The 24,481-nt window shown below is 38.1% G+C and overlaps 2 protein-coding genes across 2 annotated transcripts; both read left to right on the top strand.

Annotated features, from left to right (window-relative positions):
- Positions 1 to 6,919: 6,919 nt before the first annotated feature.
- Positions 6,920 to 8,636, top strand: LOC133778976 (uncharacterized). The gene is made up of 3 exons (XM_062218984.1): positions 6,920 to 7,730; positions 7,804 to 7,997; positions 8,100 to 8,636. The coding sequence occupies exons 1-3, from the start codon at positions 6,920 to 6,922 to the stop codon at positions 8,634 to 8,636; spliced, it is 1,542 nt and encodes a 513-aa protein (XP_062074968.1).
- Positions 8,637 to 9,458: 822 nt separating this feature from the next.
- On the top strand, positions 9,459 to 10,048 carry LOC133778975 (uncharacterized). Its single transcript, XM_062218983.1, has 2 exons — positions 9,459 to 9,519; positions 9,612 to 10,048. Exons 1-2 carry the CDS (start codon positions 9,459 to 9,461, stop codon positions 10,046 to 10,048), a joined length of 498 nt encoding a protein of 165 aa, XP_062074967.1.
- Positions 10,049 to 24,481: the final 14,433 nt, after the last annotated feature.

Below are 24,481 nucleotides of genomic sequence, written 5' to 3'. Positions count from 1 at the left end.
GAATGCATTGATGAATTTTATTCCTTTTATTCCCTTGTATTAAATTGCTTCTATTTTTTTAATTGAATGTTATGAATCTTGTGAGATCTTGTTAGGTGGCTAACTAATTAGGGTTCTTTGTTGTTCTAATATCATCTTAGGATTTCTATTCACCTAATAGTTTAGGATTCTAAGTAGAGTGATAAATTGCAATTAGAGTATTGTGACGGGTATTTTGATTGTGATGAAAAATAGAACCTAGGTTAAATTAATTGCATGCTTAATAAATTTGTTGCCTAGATTACCTTGTTTCCACAAAGTGTAATGCTTTTACTATGTTAAATAGATCGCATGCTTAATGGGTTTATTGCTGGAAGAAAAAGGTTAATTAAGAGTGTTTAACTTTAATTAAGTATAATAGGAAAAATGGGATAATTGACTGCTTAAGTGTTATCTGTGGGGTTAATAGTTTAATTGGGAATAAGGAATATTATTCGTCATTGTTGATAGATTGATTGTTGAAGGTGGAGAGTAATTCTTGACTATTTCTTTAATATCGTTATATCCTTAGTTATTCAATCGTTGATATTTATTTCATTTTATGTTTTCAGCTATTAAAACTAAAACCCCTTTCTAATTTCAATTTAGTTATTATTTTGAATAATAATTTGATCATAGTCATCGTGGGTTCGACCCTTATTTACGGTTATACTGAAGTAGCTAGTGTAAGTGAATAAAAAAATATATTTAAATTTGATACGGCATACGACACGCATCAAATTTTTGGCGCCGTTGTCGCGGACTTATTGTAAGTCGTTTTTATTATTCAATGTAATTAACTACAAACTCAATAGTTAAAAAAATTTATTGTAGGTGTATATGTCTGGCGGCGATACTCAAGAAAGACTATAAGCCATAAAGCAATATCTTGAGACATCATCGTCCCGCTCTTCAATGACTATCACTGACAATCCACTCTTTCAACACTTAAAGAGAGTCAATCCAGTACAAATACCATTACCATCTGATGACGATTCTGACTCTGAAACATCAGTTAAGTCTCGGATGGCGCACGAAAGGACATTGAAAGAGTTGGCAGCGCCGAATCTTGACCATCAACCTTTGTGTATTCAATATCCGACGTTGGATGTTAACTTTGAACTCAAGTCGGGCCTCGTACATTTACTACCATCTTTCCATGGGCTACCAGGAGAGGACCCGAATAAGCATCTGACATAATTTCATATAGTCTTCTCTAGTATGAAACCAACTTTAGTAACGGAAGAGTAGATTAAATTAAGAGCATTTCCATTTTCTTTGAAGGATAGTACAAAGGAATGACTCTATTACCTTCCTCCTGGAACTGTTAATACTTGGAATGAAATGAAGACATTGTTCTTGGAGCGTTACTTTCTAGCGTCTAAGGTTGGTAGTATAAGGAAGGAAATTTGTGGCATTGGCCAACAGACTAGGGAGTCATTATATGAGTATTGTGAGAGATTTAAGAGGCTATGTGCTAGCTGCCCCCACCATCAAATAAGTGAACAACTCCTGATCCAATACTTTTATGAAGGACTATTTTCATTGGACATGAGCATGATTGATGCAACAAGTGGGGGAGCACTAGTGGACAAGACTCATGTTGCAACTAGAAGTTTAATTTCTAATATGGTAGCTAATTCTCAACATTTTGGAGTTCTTCAACAAGTTTCAGTTAAGGGATTAAATGAGACAAACTCTAAAGTAGAGCAGCAGCTTCCGTAGTTAACTAGTATGGTTCAACAAATGGCTTTAGGTCAGCAAGTGAGACCTTGTGGCATATGTCAGTTGGTGGGGCATCCTACTGATGCATGTCCCACACTTCAAGAGGATACCAATGAGCATGTAAATGCAATGGGGGATTCCCAGGAAACCTAAGAAAAGGTATGGCCCTTGTGCTATAACTTATAACGAAGGATAGAAGGAACATCCTAATCTTCGATATGGGAATCAACAACAAACTGTACCTACTAGACCACCAGGGTTTCCATATCAACAAAGGCAACAACAAACCTATACATCTCAGCCTCAACAAACCTATACACCTCAGCCTCAACAACCTATTACCTCACAAGCTCAAGAACCATCAATGGTAGATATGATAAAACAGTTAGTAGCCTTCAATATACAAACTCAAGTCCTTCTTCAAGGCGCTCATGCGTCCCTGAAAACTTTAGAGAATACTATGGGTCAAATTGCCACTTCATTAAGTCAAAGTGAGCCACAAAATCAAGAAAAATTACCTTCACAACCTATTCGAAACCCAAGGGAAAATGCTAATGCCATCACATTAAGAGACGACAGGACTTACGATCCACCCACTATTCCATCAAGTTCAAATGATGCACCATTACCTCCTACCCAATTCGCCCAACAAGACAAAGATGAAACCCCAACTATAACACCCAAACCTAAACCCACTATTCCCACTTGTGTCACTACTCCTCCATTTCCTAGTTGTTTGAGAAAGACAAAGAAACATGAAGCTGAACAGGAAATACTGGAGACTTTTTGCAAGGTTGAGGTAAGCATTCCCTTAATTGATGCCATTAAGAAAGTACATCGATATGCAAGTTTTTAAAGGAGTTATGCACCAATAAGAGGAAGCGAAAAGGGAATGAAAAGGTGAGTGTGGGGAAAAATGTTTCGGTGGTTCTTCAAAAGAAACTTCCACCAAAGTGTAAGGATCCTGTCACCTTCACTATTCCTTGCACTATTAGAAATAAAATGATTGAAAGATGTATGTTTGATTTGGGTGCTTCAATCAATGTAACGCCTTACTCTATGTATACCTCTTTGAATTTGGGACCACTAGAAGAAACGGGGGTGATAATACAATTAGCGGATCATTCTAATGCCTATCCAAGGGGGAGTAGTAGATGATGTATTGGTTAAAGTCAATGAATTGGTTTTTCCAGCGGACTCCTCTTGTGGTGGTAATAATGACAAGAAACTGGGCATAGGCTCTAGTGGAGCCTTAAATAGCTTCTTACTTTATGTCACATGTCACTTGGTGAAAACACGAAGAACAAATTTATCATCACATAATAAATTAATATATTACTATCTTAATATAAATTAATAAAAAGTAAATTAATATTATTCTCAACTAATATATAGTTTGTAAATAAAAAATATCAATTAGGTTAATTAATTGCATATCATTATCACATAATTATACATTTGCATTAGAGAATTAATTCCTATAATTTTAGTTCTTTCACAATTTATTTTGTCAATACCACCCATACCCTAGACAGTATAGTATAAAGGTGACTTGAGGACCATTGACATATAATACTAAGCTCCAAAAAACTAGACTATTAATTAAATAATCTTATTTAATTAATTTCATTGTCACTTCACTATAAATATGGAATTGAACTCTTAGTTATTGCCTTATTTACTTTCTTCCTGTCCTAATTTTTAGTTGATGAAATCTTGTGTCAACACACCCCATTTGTTGTTATAATTAGCACACACGCATATACCCTTATTTATGGGGCACCTTCGATGCAACAAACTTTTGTTTTTAAGATATTTTCGACACTTAAATAGTTATGATTCTAATTTTATTATATGACGGTATATTGTAGTCATTTAAGATATCATGTAAATTTTCAAGAAAATTTGAATAATTTAGAGTACAAAATAAAAAATGGCCACACCGGTGTAGCCACTAAAGTGGTTGCATCGAAGTGGCCCATATATATATATATAATATTATACTCACATTTTTTTCTTCTACTAATTAGGTTACTAGGTGTGAGATTTGAAATATTTGACCATGTTTAGTGTCAATAATAGTACTAACACCCCTAATATTCTACTTTGTCATTTGGAAGCCTTACTTAGAAGAAACTACAACATTTTTACTCACACATCTCAACCTCTAAGTTAATCTATTGCAATTTGAGAACTAATTTGGTAACCATTCACTATTTAGGTTACTAGGCATGAGATTTTAAACATTTAACTATTTATAGTACCATTAATTGTGCTAACATCCCCTAATATTCTACTTAGTCCTTCGATAGCCATACTAAAGAGGAAACCGCATAATTTGTACGCATAAATCGCAACCTCTAAGCTAATCTCTTATTACTTTAGAACTAAAATTTGTAACTATTTACTAACTAGGTTACCAGGTGAGACCTAGTTACTTTTTGGAACACTTCACTATGTCTAGTGTCACTAAGGGTACTATCATCTCCTAATATCCGATTTAGTTACTCAAAAACCCAACTAATACATAAATCACATCATTTATACTCACAATTCGCAAACTCCAAGCTAATCTCTCACAATTTGAGAACTAATTGGTAACCACTCACTAGTTAGGTTATTATGTTCGAAATTTGATACATTTAATTATATGGAGTGCTATAATCGTATTTTAAAATGAAGGATAACATCCATTAAATTTAAATTAAAACTGGGGTTCAACTGAACACATATTCTTAATAGACTTTGGGCTGAAACTTTGTGAGCATTAATTTGTAGCAGTTACAGATTAAGATGAACATTCTATGGTAATATTAAAGAATCAAACAGTTTCAAAAAATTAATAATTAAAGAATCAAACAATGAGATACTTGTAGAAATGAGATTATTTAGATGTCATTTAGCATGCCAATTGTTTTTAATATTCTTTACTCGATAAAAAATTCACTATTTTATGGAGATTTAAAGATATAATGCCAATTTTATTACACTTTAATACTTAGAGGATTTGATTAGTTTGAGAATACTAAAATAATTACATAATATCACTTATTTGAATTTCTTAAACAGTTTTAGTTATTTGTAGGTTTTCTATTATTAACGCCAACTCTGGATTGGACGCCATGTCTGCGTCTATTATATAAACAAAATTAAGTGTTTGTCATATTATTTTCAAATGTTACACACCAGTCACAATTTTTTGTTTAACTTTTATGATATTTTATTGTAGTCGAAAACATGGATGATTTGCCTAATATTGTAGTTTGGCCTTTTTTTTTTAAATTATACCTAACACTGTAAATTTTAATTTTTTTTTAAAAATATGGAATTTTACAAAATTTACAAAAATACGAATAATAATTTGCTACGGTTCTGTAATCGCATGTTACAATTTTCTATTTAGTCTGTAAATGTTGTTTACAAAATTATAACATATGATTACAAACTTGTAAATTTTAATTGCAAACTTGTAAATTTTGGTTACAAAAAAATTGTATTGTTACAAATTTTTAAATTTTGTTGACAAAAAAAAACACCACATTTACGATTATATCACTCTGCATTTTTGTAATTTTTTTACAAGTTTTGTATTTTAAGTATTTTTTTTAAAACTTTAGGTATTTTTGTGAAATTTTTTTTTTTTTTCACTTGGCCGTTTTTTATTGGACCAATCATTTGCTTAGTATGCTACAGCCCATATTGAAAATGAGTCATTGGAATACTACCAATTGTGTTGGATATTGATGGAAATTAATGTGTTGGATATTGATGGAAATTAATGTGTTTCTTTTATTATTATTTGCACTGCAGTTTTTTAAAATCAGTTTCTAAACCCATAATTGCCTTCACTTTTGAAAGAAAAGAAAGAAAAAAAAATTGTAACAATATTTTTTATTTTATTTTGATGCAGTTGTTTTTTTTCTTAATTTATATTATAAATATTAAAACAATCTATTACATTGGTTTTTATTTATTTATTTATTTTTTGTGTATTTTTCTTATAACTAATTTGTTGAAGTGTCAATTTTAAAATACTAACATGTCCATCATTTTCTCCTTCTTCCTCCTTTTCTTGCAGTTAATCCCTTTTTTCTCTTAACGGTCATCTTCTTTCACAACTCTCTCAGCACACAACCAAATAACAAAAAAATCAATTTGCATGTCTCTGGGCTTCATTGGATCTATATAAATCACCCAAAACATCCCCAAATGTACCCAGAAATTGATACAAAAAATAACTAAATCTACATGGCCAACTAGTTACAATCAGAGTCCTACCTTAGTAATTAATATAGAGACCCACCACATTTAGAAAAACAGAACATAGACCCAGCAGACAACCAAAAGAGAAGAAGGGTCTTCTCAATTCATATTTTTTTGTTACAAGTGATCAAAAACTAGGTGAAAATCAAAGATAAAAATTTAAGTGGAAAAATGTTTGAACAAGACAACATAACAAATATTAGTACAAAACCTGCAAATAAATATAAACTAGAAAAAATGAATTGTAATATGCAATAAGTTACAAGTTAGGTTGCATAAACTTAAATGCAATTAATAATAATAATAATAATAATAATAATAATAATAATAATAATAATGAAAAATAGTAAATATTATAAAACAGGAAGTGTAGTATTGGCGTGCAAACTACTCTCTTCATCTCCATGGCGAGGCTGAATCTAGGCCATCTGAGATTGTGAGTCCTTCTCCTACGGTGCAGAGTAATGTGGATTTAAAGCACAAGGACTTGGCAGTTGAGAATTCGGGGGAGGAAGTTTTTGCAGATACTGTAGAAGAATTTACAGCGATTTACGAAGGAGATGGTCATGGTTCTGATACGATTGAGGTGCTAGGTGAGGGGTTCATTTCGGGCACCACCTCAATGGTGAAGGAAAGTGAAGAAGTGGCCTATCAGGATCTGGCCAAAGATAAGTGGTCCAAATTCCACGATACTCTTGCACATCAGGGTGGAGCTAGGTTGACTTATGAGGAGTCGTTACTTCGGGATGGGAAACTGATCGTGCAGATGAATCTGGAGGAGATTGAGGTGGAGGCTTCCTTCTGAAATTCGGCTTTGGTCTGTATTGTTCTTGGAGCCAACCCTCCGATTGCAGTTTTTGAAGGGTTCATTCGAAGGCCATGGGGTAAGCTAGGCATTGAACGAATTGCTAGAATGAATGCAGGGTTCACAATTGTGAAATTTCGGGATGCAGCTACTCGTGATTTGGTGTTAGAATCTGGTGTGGTTCACTTTGATAGGAAGCCTGTCATTTTGAGGCCTTGGTCTTCTGATTTGGAAACTTTGAGGTTAGTGAAATCAGTGCTTGTTTGGATTAGATTACCTGATTTGGGGCTTCAATATTGGGGTACTAAATGTTTGAGTGCTCTTGTTAGTACTATTGGTCGACCTATGATGATAGACAAGATTACTAAAGACAGAGCTATGGTGAAGTTTGCCAGAGTACTGGAGGATATTGAAATAGCTGAGAAGCTACCTCACACGATAAGCTTTCTGAATGAACGAGGACAACTGATGGAACAGGTTATTGAATTTGAATGGTTGCCTACTAGATGTTCGACTTGTAAAAACTTAGGGCACACTGCTTCAAGTTGTAAAAAGGAGCGGATTTCTGTCTGGAGGGCTAAGGCGGAGAAACCTGATTTAGTGGAAATGGAGGATAAGAATAAACAGAAGGATTCTGATCCAGTTACTGATAAATTGACCAAGAGTTCCTCTGCTACTGCTGCAAGTTTGATAACCCAGCCTGCTCAAGTGAAGGAGCCCTGTTGCTCTATTGCTAGTCCGGATTCGGGTTGGACTACACCTAAACGAGTGAATGGTTCTAAACATGTGATTGTTGTATCTCAGCCTAGGAAGGATAACCAATATAGTGTGTTAAAGGAGTGTCAAATGGAGGTCACAAAACAGGGACAAATTGCTAACACTATTTCTGATGGAAGGAGGAAATCTTCTGTGCTGGAATGTTAGAGGTCTAAATAAAAGGAATAAGCAGAGGTCTCTATATGACTTCTGTCGTTTCAATAAAATTGGGTTAGGGGCTTTTCGTGAATCGAAGCTTAGGGGTCCCAAGATTGAGGAAATGATGACAACGATTTTTAGGGGTTGGGAGTTTCTTAATGTTCCAGCTATAGAAGGTCGAATTTTGTTGGTTTGGAAAGGTGATATTGCTAGAGTGAAGTTTCTCTGGGTTGAGGATCAGCTCCTACACTGCTGTGTGAAGATCGTGGGGGTTCTTCAGGAGTTTTGTTTGACAATAATCTATGGCCGTAATTCGATTGAGGAAAGGAAGAGACTTTGGCAGGCTATGTGTTCTCTTTCCTTTCCTGTCTAGCCTTGGTTAGTGGCTGGGGACTTTAATGCAGTGTTTAACTTTGATGATAGAGTTGGAGGTCAGCCAATTACGAAATTGGAAATGGAAGATGCTCGGAGTTGGAGGGCTAGCAGCTTGTTGTCCGAGATTCGTAGGATTGGTTTCCACTATACTTGGTCTAACAAACAGGTAGAAGGGTCCCGTATTTTCTCTAAATTGGATAGAGTCCTTAGTAATGAAGCTTGGGTTGATAGCTTTCCCAACTCTGAAGCTCGTTTTAATTGGGATACTATTTTGGATCACTGTTTTTGTATTATCAAGACTGTGATTAGTAAGGTTTCGGGGGCTAAACCTTTCAAATTCTTTAACATGTGGGCTAATCATATAGATTTCCGAGAATCTGTTCTCAATAGTTGGTCTGTGCTGGTTAAGGGAACTGGTCTTATGGGTATTCTTCAGAAGCTAACTAGACTGAAGGCTGTGCTATATCGGTTTAATAAACTGAAAGTTGGAGATGTCATTGTTCAGTATGAAGCGGCCAAGGTAACATTTCAGTAAGCTCAACTCAAGCTCCAGCAGGATCCCTCCTCACTTATTTTCAAGCATGCTGAACATGATGCGTGCCTAGAATTTTCTCCTCAATCTAAAATGTATGAGAGTTTTCTCAGGCAACGGAGTAAGAACACTTGGCTTAGATTTGGTGATGAAAATACTTCTTATGTTCATGCTAGTCTTAAGCAGCGGACAATTTGTAATAGAATTACTTCATTTTTAGATAATTGTGGTCAGATTATAAACATTTATGAAGATGTAGTAGATCATTTTATTAATCATTTCAAGGGATATATGGGCAGTCCTAGTTCAGCTACTGCACGGATTCAGCAAGATTGTTTTCAACATGGTTCTATTCTGACTTTAGATCAACAACTTAGTTTAATAAAACCTTTTACCAAGAGGGATGTGAGAGTGGCTATGTTTAGTATTCACTTTGCTAAAAGTCCTGGTCCTGATAGATTTGGATCGGGCTTCTTCAAATCTATGTGGAAGGATTTAGGGGATGAGTTTTCCAATGCCATCCTGAATTTCTTTGATTCTGGCCATTTACCTCCAGCACTTAACATGTCTATTATTGCCCTTATTCCTAAGATTGAGTCTCCTTCCACTGCTGCCGATTACAGATCGATTGCTTGTTGTAACACTTAATATAAGTGTATTTCAAAGATGCTTTGTGTGAGATTGGCTAAAGTGCTTCCTTTGCTTGTTCATCAGAATGAGGGGGCGTTTATTTAGCATAGATCTTTAGCGCATAATATTTTCATTCTTCAAGATCTTCTTAAGGGCTATTCTAGGACTACTATTTCCTCTCGTTGTATGGTAAAAATGGATCTAAGCAAGGCTTATGATTCTGTTGATTGGTATTTCTTGGAGGATCTTTTGAACGGTACTGTTTTCCTAGTCGCTTTATTCAATGGATTATGGTTTGTTTGAAGGGGGCTTCCTATTCTCTATTATTGAATGGTCGTCTGCATGAAGGTTTCTATGGGATGAAAGGCTTACGTCAAGGTGATCCCATATCTCCTCTTTTATTTGTTTTGGTCATGGATTATCTCACTAGATTGCTGGTTCAGGCTGCTCGACACAAGGAATTCCGTTTTCACCCGCTTTGTAAGCGGCTGGAACTTGTCAACTTATGCTTTGCAGATGATCTCATCATCTTTTGTAAAGGTTCTTTTAGGTCTGTTCAAATCCTCCATGCTAGTTTCACCAAATTTAGCCCAGATTCGGGTCTTATAGCGAATTTATCTAAATCCCACATTTACTTTGGTGGAGTTCCTTTGGCTGAAAAGAAGAGAATCATGGAGTGTTTTCACATTGAGGAAGGGTCTTCTCCACTAAAATATCCGGGTGTGCTTCTTAGGCCTACTAAATGGAAGGCGGAGGAATGTGGTTTGATCATTAAGAAGGTTTAAATGCGTCTGCATTCTTGGTTGAGTAGACATCTTTCCTTTGCAGGTGGGGCTCAATTGATTCAATCGGTTTTGCTGGGTATTAGGTCGTATTGGATGAGTATGTTTTTGCTTCCTCAAAGTGTTATTCATGAGATTGATAGGTTATGCAGGAACTTCTTATGGGGAGCCAAGGGTACTCGAAGCAAGATGCATATTTCTTCTTGGGAGAAAGTTTGTTTACCTAAGAATTTGGGGGGTATTGGATTTAAAGAAGGTTCTAAATGGAATACTACCTTGCTGGTCAAATACATTTGGGTCATCTCGTCTAAGCAAGATTTGTTATGGGTAAAATGGACAGCTGCTATTTATCTCAAAGGGCAAAGTTTCTGGATGTATAGACTTCACTCAGATGTGAGTTGGTATTGGAGGAAGCTCATTCATCTGAGGGATACTTTCTCTCATGATACTTTTTTGGCTTCAGTTACTAAAGGCAAACTGAATACTACTCTTCTGTATAATCAGCTGCTTCATAAGGAAAAGGCTAATTTTTCCAAGGTGGTCTGGTGCAACCTGTCAATTCCGAAGTATAGATTCATTTTATGGCAGGTAGTTTTAGGCCATTTTCTTACTAGGGATAACTTGATTCACTGCCATATTCCATTGGATTCTAGATTGTGTCCTGTGTGTGATGTAGCTCTTGAATCTCATGCCCATTTATTCTTTGCGTGTTCTTTTTCACTGAAGGTGCTTCAACAGGATAGTACTTGGTTAGGTTCTGTTATAGGACCTTCTCATTATTCTGATTGGTTGCGTTGGATGGATGGGAGACCTAGAGGACTTCACCAACGGGTTGCTGCTGCTGCCTACTATATTTGGATTAATAGGAACTGCTGCATTTTTTTATCGTTATTCTATGTATGTTTTGAAGATTAATTCTTTGATTACTATGTGTCTAAAAGCTAGATTGGTAAGGTTTGTTAGGTCGAAAATTAAAGCTGCTGAGAAGAGGTTATGTGAGTTTATTCAGCAATTGTAATCTGTAGGTGGGTCTTTGAGAACTGTTGGTTGTAATTTGTTTTAGTGCAATATACTGTTTCTTCTGATAAATAAAATAGTAAATATTACAAAAGTCTAACTAACCAATATTTTTTAACCTGAAGCCTAAAAACACTATTCTTTTACCTAAGCCAGAGGAACATTCCATAACAAACTCATAAGAAAAAAATCCACAAAACAATCACCATTGACCCATTTAAAATTAAGGTTTTTCACACAAGAAAGAAAAAGGATCAAAAATATATTTTAAAATAATAACCTCAATATCAAACATGCAAGTGTATTAAAGAAAAAAAAATTCGTTCTTTACTAATCTAAATAAAAAAACCAACAAAAGCGTTAAAGATTAAACATTTATAAAGTCAAACCCAAAAATATCTTGGACCTAAACCAGAGGATCATTCGAAGAAAAAAAATTACAGTACATCTTCCACAAAACAATGACTGTTGGCCTAGAAAAAAAAAGAAAAAAAAAGAGATTTTCATCAAGAATAAGTTTACCCAAAATTCGTTGCTGACTTTGCCAAAAGAGCTTAACTTTTTGAACTTCACCCACAAAATAATACTACCAGGATAACAAACAGAGGAAGAGGAAGAAGGAGAAAACTAGAGAAAAACGGAGAGTATGTTTAAGAAAGAGAAAATGAATTGTTTGAAAGTGATAAAGGCAACCGGTTGTCTTTCTCATTCAATATCATTACTTCACTACACCATTACCCCTACTAAGTAGCATGTACCAGGCAAATCAATGATGAGTAGTCCTCTCGTCACATGTCGCCACAAGCTGCCACATCCCTGACCGACCCGCGCCTGACCAAGCTCCCAGCCCCCCAGCCACGCCAAATGGCGCTCCACGATTGGCCTGCCGCCTACCACCTACCACCCATGCTTGACGCGCCAACTGCCTTTTGTGTTCGCCTCGGTTTATGTTCGAGCCGTTTGCAGCTCCTAGCCTCCCACTCCACCTGCGAGTGTTAGGGTCTTGTGAGTTCTATGTGGATGAGGAGATGAAGGAAAAGGATGGGGAGATGCTGAAGAAGAAGAAGTTGGGTTTTGTATAAAGGAGAAGGGCGCCTGATAGATTATAATAGTATTAGGGTTTTTATTTTTTTTAGTTTAGTATTAATTATATAACATACGTGTTTATTGATATATAAGTATAATATAAATTGTATTGACAAATATTTATGTACGTTGCATATATATTTGACAAATAAGATAAATATTAACACATATATTGACACTTAGGACTTTTATGACATGTAAGCATACATACCATTATTTATTTTAATAAAAAATTATAAAATAAAATAAATTTAGAGGAAAAAATGACCACCAAATGCTAAATGTTTTCCCTCCAACATATATGTTGGTAACAAATTTTACCTACCAAATTTATTGGTAGAAAATAATATATCTAAAATATTATAACATTGATTAAATATTTACCTACCAATTCTTCATACACAAAAATATGGGTAGGCATAAGTGACAATCACCTACCAATAAATATTTGTAGGTAACAAATGCTTAGGTAAATGCGAGATTTTTGTAGTTAAATACATATATAATAATATAATATTATTCATATTGATATTATATTATTGTAGATATTTAGTTATTTTTCTTTATGATTTATTGTTTAGTTGTTTTGTTATTTAGGTATTCGTTAAATTTTACAATTTATGTGTTATTTTTTATATTTTGTTTTGTTATTACAATATTTAGAATGAGTATTTTTTATTATTTTTATATTTTTGAATTAATTTATACTTTAGTTTATTTTATAAATTTGGGTTAATTTAAAATGAAGTATAAGTATTATTTTTTAATTGTAAAGTATAATTATATTTGAAAATATATAGATAAATATTAAAAGATTTAAAATGTATAGAGATAATTGTAAAGGCCTTATTTATGTTAATATTATATTAAATACCTTTTATTTTTAAAATGCTTTTTATTTGTAATATATTAAATAATTGTTGTATTAGTTTTAAAAGAAAAAAAGTATTATAGATGAATTTGCACGTAAAAAACTACTTTTATTGAATATATAATAACTAAATTAATTAATTATTATTTAAAATTATTAAAAAGTTAAAAAAATTATTTGAATAATTCATTTTTACAATAAAAAAAGTCATTTTTAACTAGTAGATATTTAGTGTTGTAAATTATTTGTACTTTGTTATGAATATATTAACATAAATAATTTAATTAGTACATGATAAAAAAGTAATGTATTGGATCATACAAAGTAAATAGTTTAGGGCGTTGTTACATCTCGGCAGGGAGGTGTGGTGCAGAGGCACGGCACCAAGGTGCGTTCTGCAGGGGTGCTGGGCGATGTGCGTGCATGGAGGAGGTGCGTGGGTTTTTGGGAGCGAGGCCGAGGGCACAGGGCAGGTGCGACTGAGGCTGGGGAGGGCTTGAGCCGTTGGCTTGGTGGCTTGTGGCTCAGGTCCTCCTCTTTTCTCTGTGTACAGAATTTTCAAAAATAATATTTACAAAAATCCTATGGCCTTTATGGCTTACACAACATCTAGAAATACAAATTCCTAACCTAATATCACCATATAATTAACGATTCATCATTCAACTATACATTAAAAAAAACACATCCATCCATTCGATATATATATATATATGAACATACATATAACAAATGCAAGAAACCCACATATTATTTAATGTTTATATATATGTACACTACTCTGGTACCAATTGTTGGTATTAAATATGATAAAATAGGATACGCAGCGAAATGGATTATTTTAAAAAATATATATTAATACCAGCCAGGATCATACATATATAGATATATTAAATCAAACACAAAAAGATTAGAGATTTGTAAAACACTCTAATTGATTACTTTTATAAAATCGTTTCTCAAGTCATAATTAATAGAAAAATACCACTTAAAGGAAAACTTCAGTGGGGCCTTGATAAAACATGCAAGTTTGGGTCCAATAGCTAAAAATAAAAACAAAGTATTCTTATGCAGTGTTAGAAAAAATGAAATAAATGTTTAAGTCCCACTGATGTAATTAAAACTAAAAATTCATAACATAGTTTCTTTAAACCTCGGTGCTCATATTGATCGTTTGTTCGCTCATAGGAAACCCCCACGCCATACATACTCATACGTTGAAACTCCCCACATCACAACGCGTGCCAGAGAGAAACCCTATTTATTACCTGAAAGGGGGAAAGTAAAGGGGTGAGCTAAAAGCCTATAACGTCCCAAATTTCCTAATAAGGCTTAGGGCCTTGATTAGAGGGCCAGAGTGGCAAATTTTGGAATTATATGATTATGTGTATCATTATGTGAATATGTGAGTTATATTATAATATGACTAGATATGCATGTTTAGGTATATTAAATATGCATGTGGATCCATTTCTGTTTAATTGGGCAATTTTCATATTTTGGTCATTTCAGGTATATTTGGCATATATGTGGTACGTGTGTGGTGCTTCATTATTATTTTTTTATGCTAGGGTTACTCAGCACAAGACGATCCTAGGAGGCAAGCTAGTGGGAAAGTCACAACGGGATTCATACTTGACTCGGAGTGAGTCAAGGGGTATTTAGTACATTACCGGGATATTAGGTAATGGGAATAAATATTTGATGATAAATTAGGAGTTAGTGAGACCAGGGGGAAATTCTCGGAATTTTAACTATTTTACCCCCGAGGGTGTTTTCGGGACTGTTTACCCAAAAAAGGACTACCTGATGAAGTGGCAAAATTAGCTTACACGTGGAATACACGTGGCAGTTTAAGTGAGTATAATCTGTTCGACTATCGACCAGAAGATCATTGGCTCATCAAACATCATATTTATGGGCAACCAGTCTGGCCATATCTTTTATCTATTTCCTTCAGAATTGTAATCTTATAATTACATATTAATTGTAATTTCCATTATTATTTAAATACGCCTGTATTAAATGTAATTAAGGCAGATTGGCCCAGGTAAAACTCATTGAGCCTATAAATAAGAATCAAAGGGCTCAAGAGATGGGACTTTGAGGGAACTTCAGAATTCTAAGAGAGAAGTCGTATTCATCTGAAAGCTTGTGAAACTCGTGAACCCTAGTTCATTGATTACAGTTCTTGGAATTCTACATCAATAAAAACACTAAGTGGACGTAGGTTGTTACCATTTTATTGGGACCGAACCACTATAAATATTTTGTGTCATTTATCTTTTCGTCTTGATTTCATCTCATTTTCTATCATTTTACTTGACTTTGTGTCGTTGACCAATTCGAGTGTCAACATTTTTGTGCTTTCATTGAGAGCAAAACTCAAGACCTCCAAAAAGATCAAATGGCGAAAACAAATAGAAAGACTGGACAAACCTCTGGTGCCGCACCAGCCCAGCCTCCTTTACAAAATGTGGCTGAAGATGAGCCACAATTAGAATTCGAAGAGGAAGAAATGGATTTTGAGACCTTGAGGACGACATTGATTTTGTTGCAGGAAGAGTTAGCCAATCTGAGGGCTAATCAAGAAAATGTGGCTGAAACAATGGCATTGCAGTAGAGGGAAATTGATAGGCAACGCCAAGAACTGAATGAGAGGCTGGCCGACATGGACTGCCGACAGAGGCACGCCACTGTTGCCCTGGAGGCAGCCATTCAGTTGGCTCGAGGACAGCCTGCACCGACTTCTCAACCGGATTAGCCACCCAGTGTACCTCCACAACAAGGTCCACATTCAAATTATCCACAACATCACCACACTCATCCTCAACCGGTAAGCCCTTAGAGGCCAGAGCAACCTCAAGCTGCTCAACAGGATATTCCATTTCAAGATCCTGAGCAGCAACCACCTTCTCGCATTGGTCGGGACAATCCCCAACAGCAAAGGCAGAATAGGGCTGGGCAGCCTCCTCGAAGCCATAGATGCCAAACTGCTGAGGAGCCAAATCCATCGAGCAGGGGACAACAACCTTCTCCTGGAAGGAGGCAGGTCAAATCAGGCTCTGCGGTCAGGGGCCCCCCACGACATAATAATGTATGGGGACCCACCGACCAATGCAGGCCTCCACCTGACACTCGGGACGTACCAACAAGGGAAGGGGGAAACAGTGCGATCAGCAGGTCGCACCATAGTCGGTCATGCTTTAGGGATGGCCATGACTATAATGAGGTGGATTCCGGTAGAGGAAATGTTGGTCGAAGGCAAGGAGATAGGGGCAGAGAGCAGAATCCCCCACCAAGAGAGAATCAGCAAACAAGCCAGAATGCTGGGGGCAGCCTAGATAACCCAACGTCTTTGATCGACTGGGTGCTAGCGAACAAAGGCGCAGGGATGAGGATTTGAGGGATGTACTCAATGATAGGTGGGAAAGGTACGACGAGTATGCCCCTCCAGCACCGGTCGCCCCAATAATATCAAACGATGTACAGGCCCAGCTTGATGCGCTGAATCAGGCCGTCCAGCAGCTAGTGGGGGGCCGAACATCCCACATAGAGTATGATCGGAGAAGAGGCACTTCGTTTATACAAAGAATAGCGATGGCCGAAACTCCAAGCAAATTTAAGATGCCAGTATTTCCCAAATTCAATGGATTTGGAGATCCAGTATCTCATGTGAATAAATTCGAGATACAAAATGGACATCCAGAAGGTGTCAGATGACGCTCGATGTAGAATCTTTGCGGCCACCTTATCCGATACTACTCAGGAGTGATTTTTCAAGTTCCCTCCTGCTGGCATAGTGTCTTGGGAAATGTTCGTAAAAGAGTTTTACGGGCAGTTTTACGCTAGTCGAGTACATCCGACCGAAGCCAACCAACTGGTCGAGATACGCCAGAAGGAGGGTGAAACCTTGAAGGAGTATGTCCAGTGTTTTATGCGAGCCGCTGCTGGGGCTAAGATAGTGGGTGATGAGGGGAAGATGATGGCACTTACTGCTGGAGTACGGCGCCATACATCCCTCTAGAACAGTTTAAGGAATAATGGGGTAAAGAGCACCCAAGAATGACCGAGCGAACCGGTACATCAAGCTCGAAGAGGCAATTGCCAACGAAGGGAAGGCGCCTGTAGAAGACCAGGGTCCGAAAGAAGATCCCACTAAAGCCGCCAATGGGTCTGGGAAACCCAATGGCAACAACAAAAATAACGGGAAAATGGAAGGAAAAGGGCGAACCACGAGCCATCAATGTCTGAGAATAAACGCCCTAAGAGTAATAGATATGAGTCGAGGTTCACCAATTACATGGCCCTAGTAGAAAGAATAGTAGAAGTGTACCAGGCTACTAGTGCCACTGTTCCTTTCAAGCGACCAGCCTCAATGAGGAAAGATATCTCCAAGAGAGATACAACCAAGTTTTGTCGTTTTGACAACGACTGCGGACATGACACCAACGAGTGCAACCAGCTTAAAGATGAGATTGAATTCCTTATCAGACAAGGACACCTGAGAAGATATGTGTGAGCTCCTAGAGGTTCTCAACGAGAGGCTCAAGGGGGAAACGTGCAGGCACCTGTACGACAACGCTTGCCCCCTTGATAGCTAGCTCCAGTTGCTGGTACATTGCTAACCATCTGTGGCGGCCCAGACCTGGCAGGTGATAGTGGGAAGGCAAGGGAATGATACGCTCGAACCTTACAATATGACCAAGACATTGAAATGTTGAACGTAGAGGAGTGAACTCCCAAAAAATCTAGAACAGAGGAAGAACTGATAGCTTTCTCTAAGCTTGACACTCAGCATGCTCGGTTTCCCCATTTGGATCCTCTGGTCGTGGACGTCCAGATCGCTAATATGATGGTTAAGCGGGTGTTAGTGGATATAGGGAGCTCAGTAAACATTTTGTACAAATCTTCACTGGAGAGGATGAAGTTGTCAGTGAAGGATTTAGAGCCATGCAACCAAACAATTTATGGTTTTTTCGGAGAAGGACTCGCGCCAACTAGGTCGATCAGGCTTTCCAGTCACAGCAAAAATTGCACCTGCGACCAGGACATTACTCACTTTTATAGTAGTTGATTGTCCTTCTGCATATAATGATGTGATTGGAAGGCCTATTCTAGTTGACCTGCGAGTCGTGACCTCGGTTTGGCACCTAGCCATGAAGTTTCCAACCGACGCAGGGGTAGGATGCATGTTGGGAAACCAGCGAGAAGCGCGAGAATGTTATAATTCCTTAATTACCAAGGAAAAAAGGGGTGGATCAGGGGAAAAAGCCAAGAAAAGGTTGTTGTTGGCGAATGAACTACAAGCCTAATCAGATGAACAGGTCACCAAATAGGGTGTTGCCCAAAGTGAGGATAGGGATTTAGATTCTCGCTTTGGGGATTATGAAGAAGATGTAGGACCAGTGGAGGACCTTGAAAAGGTCCAACTTGATGAGGCAGATCCGACCAGGGTTGTGAAAGTCGGTAAAAATTTAGAGACAACAACAAAGAAAAAAATGGTAGAATTTTTAAAGAAGAACCAGGAGGTATTTGTCAAGTCGCATAAGGATATGGTTGGGATTGACCTGGCACTTATCAGCCATGTCTTGAATATAGATAAAATTTTTCCACCAGTACAACAAAAGAGGAGGATGCTCAACAAAGATAGATCAAAGGTGTTAAAAGAAGAAGTCGAGAAGCTAAAGGAGAATAGATTCATCAAGGTGGCGTTTTATCCATCTTGGGTCTCTAATCCAGTGCTAGTTCCCAAGACGAATGGCAAGTGGAGGACATGCGTGGATTTCACAGACCTCAATAAAGCCTACCCGAAAGATTGTTTCCTACTCCCAAGGACTGACCAGCTGGTCGATGCCACGTCAGGGCATGAGATCCTATCATTCATGGATACATACTCTGGATACAATCAGATCAGTATGCACCCACCTAATGAGGATCACACTAGCTTTCGAACCGATACAGGGCTTTACTATTACAAAGTAATGCCTTTCGATTTAAAAAATGCTGGTGCGATATACTAGCGACTAGTCAGTCATATGTTTAAAGAGCTGATCGGTGTTAACATGGAGGTATATGTTGAGGACATGCTGGTTAAGTCGAAGAAGGCAGAAGAACACATCAGGGACCTGCAAGAGTGCTTCAACATCTTGAACAAATATTTGATGAAGCTGAATCCCCTTAAGTGTTCCTTCAGAGTAGGATCGGGGAAATTTTTGGGATTCATAGTGAACTCGCGAGGTATCGAAGCTAATCCTGAAAAGATCAAGGCCCTAATCGAGATGAAGTCGCCAGCTAAAATTAAAGATGTTCAAAGTCTAACCAGGAGGATTGCCGCTTTGAGTAGATTCATTTCCAAATCAATGGACAAATGCATTCCATTTTTTAATCGACTTAGGGACAATAAGAAATTTGAGTGGACGGAAGAGTGTGAGTAGGCTTTCCAAGCTCTAAAGTCTCATATGTCGCAACCAATTTTGTCCAAACTGGTCGAGAAGGAAACTTTGTTCATTTATTTGGCAGTCACCGAGTATGCTGCTAGCGCTGTCCTAATCAGAGAGGAGGAACATGTTCAAAAATCTGTGTATTACATAAGCAAGAGGCTAGTAGGACCAGAAATGTGGTATCTGCCCATTGAGAAATTAGCCTATTGCTTGATTTTGGCCTCCAGAAAGTTGCGACCATACTTCCAAGCTCACCCCATCGTAGTACTCACCGACCAGCCACTATGGCAAGTTCTGCAAAAATGAGAAGCCGACAGTCGATTTTTGAAATGGGTAGTTGAACTTGGACAATTTGATATTTCTTACTCGCCACGAGCAATTGTGAAGGGATAGGCTCTAGCAGAATTTGTCGCAGAACTTACTGGGCTCCAAGATACCGAGCCGATAGAAAAGCCTGAACTCCAAAGCCAAACTCCTTCCTAGAAGTTGTTCGTAGATGGCTCTTCCAATGAGCACAATGTTGGAGCAGGTTTGATCTTAGTCACGCCTGAAGGACATCGATTCCACTATGCAATTAGATTCAACTTCACAGTGTCCAATAATGAAGCTGAATACGAAGCTCTGCTCACAGGATTAAGATTAGCCAAGGACATGGATATAAAGTCACTTGAGATCTACAATGACTCCCAGTTAGTGGTTAATCAAATTATTGGAGAATATCAAGCCCGGGGTCTAAAGATGGTTGCTTATTTGAACAAAGCAAAGGACTTATTGGCACAGTTCAAAAAATTTACTCTCCAGCAAGTACCTCACGACCAGAACTCAAACGCTGATGCTTTGGCCAAGTTAGCAAGCGCGAAGGATATTGACACCTTGGACATAGTACCTGTTGAACATTTGTCCGCACCAAGCATTCAAGCAGAAGAGTCTTCCATGGTAATTCCAGCAACGAACACATGGATGACACCTTCCATTGAATACTTAGAACATGGAGTGTTGCCGGAAGACAGAAACAAAGCAAGAACCATCCAGAGACAGTCGGCTCGATTCATTCTGGTCGATGGAGTTTTGTACAGGAGAGGGTACTCAATGCCACTTCTAAGGTGTGTTTCAAAGGAAAAGGCAAAGGAATTAATGCGAGAAGTCCATGAAGGTTTCTGCGGAGATCATGCTAGGGGGCAAAGTTTATCAAAAAAGATCCTAAGGCAAGGAGTTTTGTACAGGAGAGGGTACTCAATGCCACGTCAAGTATGTTGTAGTTTCCTTGCAACAATAACAACCAAGAAGGTGCTAGATTTTGTGATAAAAAATATCGTGTCTCACTATGGGTTGCCAAGAAAGATTGTCTCAGATAATGGCACACAATTTGACAGTGATCTGTTCACAGATTTTTGCAAAAGGCATGGGATTATCAAGAGTTTTTCTTCAGTAGCTCATCCGCAAGCAAACAGACAGGTTGAAGCTGTCAACAAGACACTAAAGGATACCCTAGAAAAAAAAAGGCTTGAAGAAGCGAAGGGGGCATGGCCAGAACAGTTACCTGAAGTCCTTTGGTTGTATAGAATGTCCCATAGAACAGCAACAGGCCATACTCCATGTTCTATGGCCCATGGAAATGAAGCCATGTTGCCTGTTGAATTAGACCCACCATCACATAGAAGGTTGGCATACAATCAAAGTGTTAATAATCAGTTATTGATGGAATCTTTGGATTTGGTCAATGAAAGGCGCGAGCAAGCTCAACTCCGAATAGCAGCTTACCAACAAAAGGTCACTCGGTATTTCAACTCTAAAGTACACGAAAGAAAATTTAAAGTGGGAGATTTGGTACTTAGAAGAGTTTTTCTTAACACCTGCGATCAAGCTGCTGGAGTGCTTAGACCTAACTGGGAAGGTCCGTATCAAATTGAAGAAGTCCTCCAACTAGGCACCTATAAACTTGCTCACTTAAATGGAGATCTCATTCCTCGCTATTGGAATGGAGAACACCTACGCAAGTATTATCAATAAACAGTTCTTTTTAAAGAATTGACTTGTATTAATTTCACTTTTTACAAGTTTATGAACAAGGGTTAGTCAGTCGTATGACTAGCCGCTTATAAGTGTAAGATCAAGTTTTTGATCACTCGTACAAACACGATTGTCCATTTATTACGAGAAATAAAAGGAACTGTGCACAACCAGTTATTCTTTCCAATTATTGTATTTATTACAAGTATTTTCTCATTACGTGTGTTGGTTTGCTATATTATCATTTTTATAAGTCTCTATTACGAGCAGTAATGTTCGAACAAGTCTGGGTCTTGGCAAGTGACTGAGGACCTTAAGCTCCTCAATCACTTGGGGGGCATATAAGGTACTAAGCAAGCAAAGCATATCAATAGGCATATGTAAATACACGAGAAAAATAAGGGAAAGCATACTACTGTACTTAGAGTATTTTTCAAAATTTTGTTTAAATTTTGTCAAAACAAATCAAAGTGATATGCTAAGTTCGATCATGCGAACAGAGGTTATAATAAATTGCAAATATTATCATATCAAAGTAAAATGTTTTACACCACAAGCAGTTGCTGCTCGGATGTAATTGCTAATTAAATTAAAAGCTGCTCTACGCAGAAAAAAATTGTCTTGACATCACAAACCGTGGTTCGTGTGTCCTAGTTACAAAATAAAATAAAGTAAATAAATTTATTGGGCGGCTGGAGCAGCTAGAGGATCTTGTTGAGGCTGTTGGTCTATTGTGTTATCAGCACCCTCATCAATGCATTCAATACATGTGGCCAAAGAAATCTCAGGGGATCCCTGAGCTGTCTCCTCTTCCTCCAAGCGAGCAATGCACTTAGCCAGCTCAGCCTGCTTCATATGTTATGGAAAATAATCATAGTTTTACTCGGGATTGCTTTTCCATAATATATATAAGCAGTTGAACGCTGCTTCCTTGAACCTCTCCAAGTCACTATCGTTGGTCTATTCGAGCAATTTGACTCGCTCCTCCAGTTCAGCAATTTTTTTCCTGCTGATAGCCAGTTTGTCTTGGAGTTTGGAGGCCTCTTTGAAATTAATCACCAAAGCCTCCCTGTATTTCGCTTTGGACTCAGTGACTTTGACCAGGCCTCCTTATGTTGCTTCATCTCCTCGCCCAGTTTGGCATTTTGCTCCTCAGCCGCTCTTAGCTCCTCGCCCAATCGGGCGTGTCTATCCTCTGCCGCCTTGAGCTACTTGGCGAGTCTTCCCCCGACAACGTTAATTACTTTAGCATGCTTGGAAGATGTCTCCTCCGAGCGGCGCCAGCTGATCCTCAGAGTCAAAACTCCCTGCGATAAAAAAAAAAAACTGTTAGTATAAATATAAAGGGCGAGATAGACAACTAATGCACAACAAAAAAGAGCAACTTACACTGAGTATTTCATTCAGTGAGCGACTGAGAATCCACTTGACCTTCATGGAGGAAACATTGCTGAAGGCTTTCTGACTGCGCCGATGTCTTGATAGCTTCTTGAGTTTGTCATTGGCCGAGTTATAGGCTGTGTCCAGGACAGCCTCGGCCTGAGTTTTTCTTGACTGATCAGGAGGCGTTGGGTCGACAGGAGCTAGGGGATTCGGGTCGATGGGAGCTGGAGGAATAGTAGTCTCCTTGGAAGGTACAGGTGCAGGAGGGTCCTCAGTCCGAGCTCTTTTCTTTGAAGGGTTACTGCTACTTTCCCCAGGGTGTCACCTGCTTTCTTTCTTCCTGCTCACAAGAGTCTTGGCTTTGGGTTTGTTGTCCAGATCGAACGCCTCTCCAGAAGTCATGACTGCAGGATAGAAAGGAACGATCAGACAATATAAATTAAGTTACTTAAAAAAGTAAGGAAATAAGAGCAAGAAAAATTCGAAGTAGTATACCCGAGCTACTATTACTGGTCGATACATTATTTATGGTACTACTGCTACACTCACTCTCTGCTTCGAAGAAGTCTGAATTTAAACTACTGGTCGCATATTTAAAGTTGTCATCCCCCTCGAATAAATGACAGGGAATGGGCAAACTGTCTAAGAGTGAGAAGTCAATACCATTCTCATAAGAAGACTCGAGTATGGGCTCGGGGTATTTAAGGGAGTTTTTGCTTGCCCTTCCCGTGTTGGGTCGGAACAGGCAGCAACTCATGGGATGCTGGATGGTTCCCTGATGATCAATCTTGTTGTTTGCCTTCTCGGGGGCTGTGACACATCCTGATACTGCTCGGGGTTCTCTCCTCCAATAGCAATCCCTGGTGTAGACTCCCTCACATCCTGGTGAGGTGCCAGAAGGCCGACCAGCCTTAAGTTGCTTTCAGTTACCAGCTCTTTGATGCTCTTCTTGACATTCATCATGTTGGCCAAGGTTGCTTCCCTTATCTCCATTTATGGAGTAGGGACTGGTCGGTACCATGGATCTAAACAACACCAAAGTTCTAAAGATGGTATAGAGAAGCTAGAAGAAAATAAGCGACCAGTGAGTAAAAGATTTACCTCCTCGGGTGAAGGCCAGGTTATCAACAACCAGGTCAGTTGTAAAAAAGTACTCCTGGAAGTACTTCCCTACTTTGGATTTGTAGGTGATGTCGCTCAGGAAGGTACGAGTGGACTCTTGGTGGTAGAAGTGGAAGAACCCCGTGTTGTTGTGGTTGGGGTTGGACTTGAGATCAAACAGGTAGTTGATCTCGTGTGGTGTTGGTACAGGCCACTTCTTATGGTTATAAATGATATAGAGCGCATATAATACTCTATATCCATTGGGACTGATTTGGAAGGGGGCGACCTCAAAATAATTGGCCACCCCTTGGAAGAATTTGTGCAGAGGCAAAATTTGCCCCTGCCTCGATATGGTACCTCAACCAGGCGCTGAAGGCACCCCCAAGCACGTTTTCCCTCTGGTCGGGTGAAGGTTTGATGATGGTTATCCTAGGAAGACCGTACTTCTTGAGATAGTTAGTTACCATCCTAGCAGATATGATGTTAGGAGGCGCAATGTACCATTCGACCTCTGGCCTAAGG

Source organism: Humulus lupulus, chromosome 5 (genome assembly GCF_963169125.1).
Source record: "Humulus lupulus chromosome 5, drHumLupu1.1, whole genome shotgun sequence".
Lineage (NCBI taxonomy): Eukaryota > Viridiplantae > Streptophyta > Magnoliopsida > Rosales > Cannabaceae > Humulus > Humulus lupulus.
This window is presented reverse-complemented; position numbering and strand designations above follow the sequence as displayed.

Bases quoted from the DNA above. Each gene is read 5' to 3' on its own strand.
- LOC133778975 (XM_062218983.1), top strand. From the start codon at position 9,459: ATGGATCTAAGCAAGGCTTATGATTCTGTTGATTGGTATTTCTTGGAG. The intron at 9,520-9,611 runs GTACTGTTTTCC...GTCTGCATGAAG, and splicing joins CTTGGAGGATCTTTTGAACG to GTTTCTATGGGATGAAAGGC.
- LOC133778976 (XM_062218984.1), top strand. From the start codon at position 6,920: ATGAATGCAGGGTTCACAATTGTGAAATTTCGGGATGCAGCTACTCGT. The intron at 7,731-7,803 runs GTTAGAGGTCTA...AAATTGGGTTAG, and splicing joins GAAATCTTCTGTGCTGGAAT to GGGCTTTTCGTGAATCGAAG. The intron at 7,998-8,099 runs GTTCTTCAGGAG...TTTCCTGTCTAG, and splicing joins GCTGTGTGAAGATCGTGGGG to CCTTGGTTAGTGGCTGGGGA.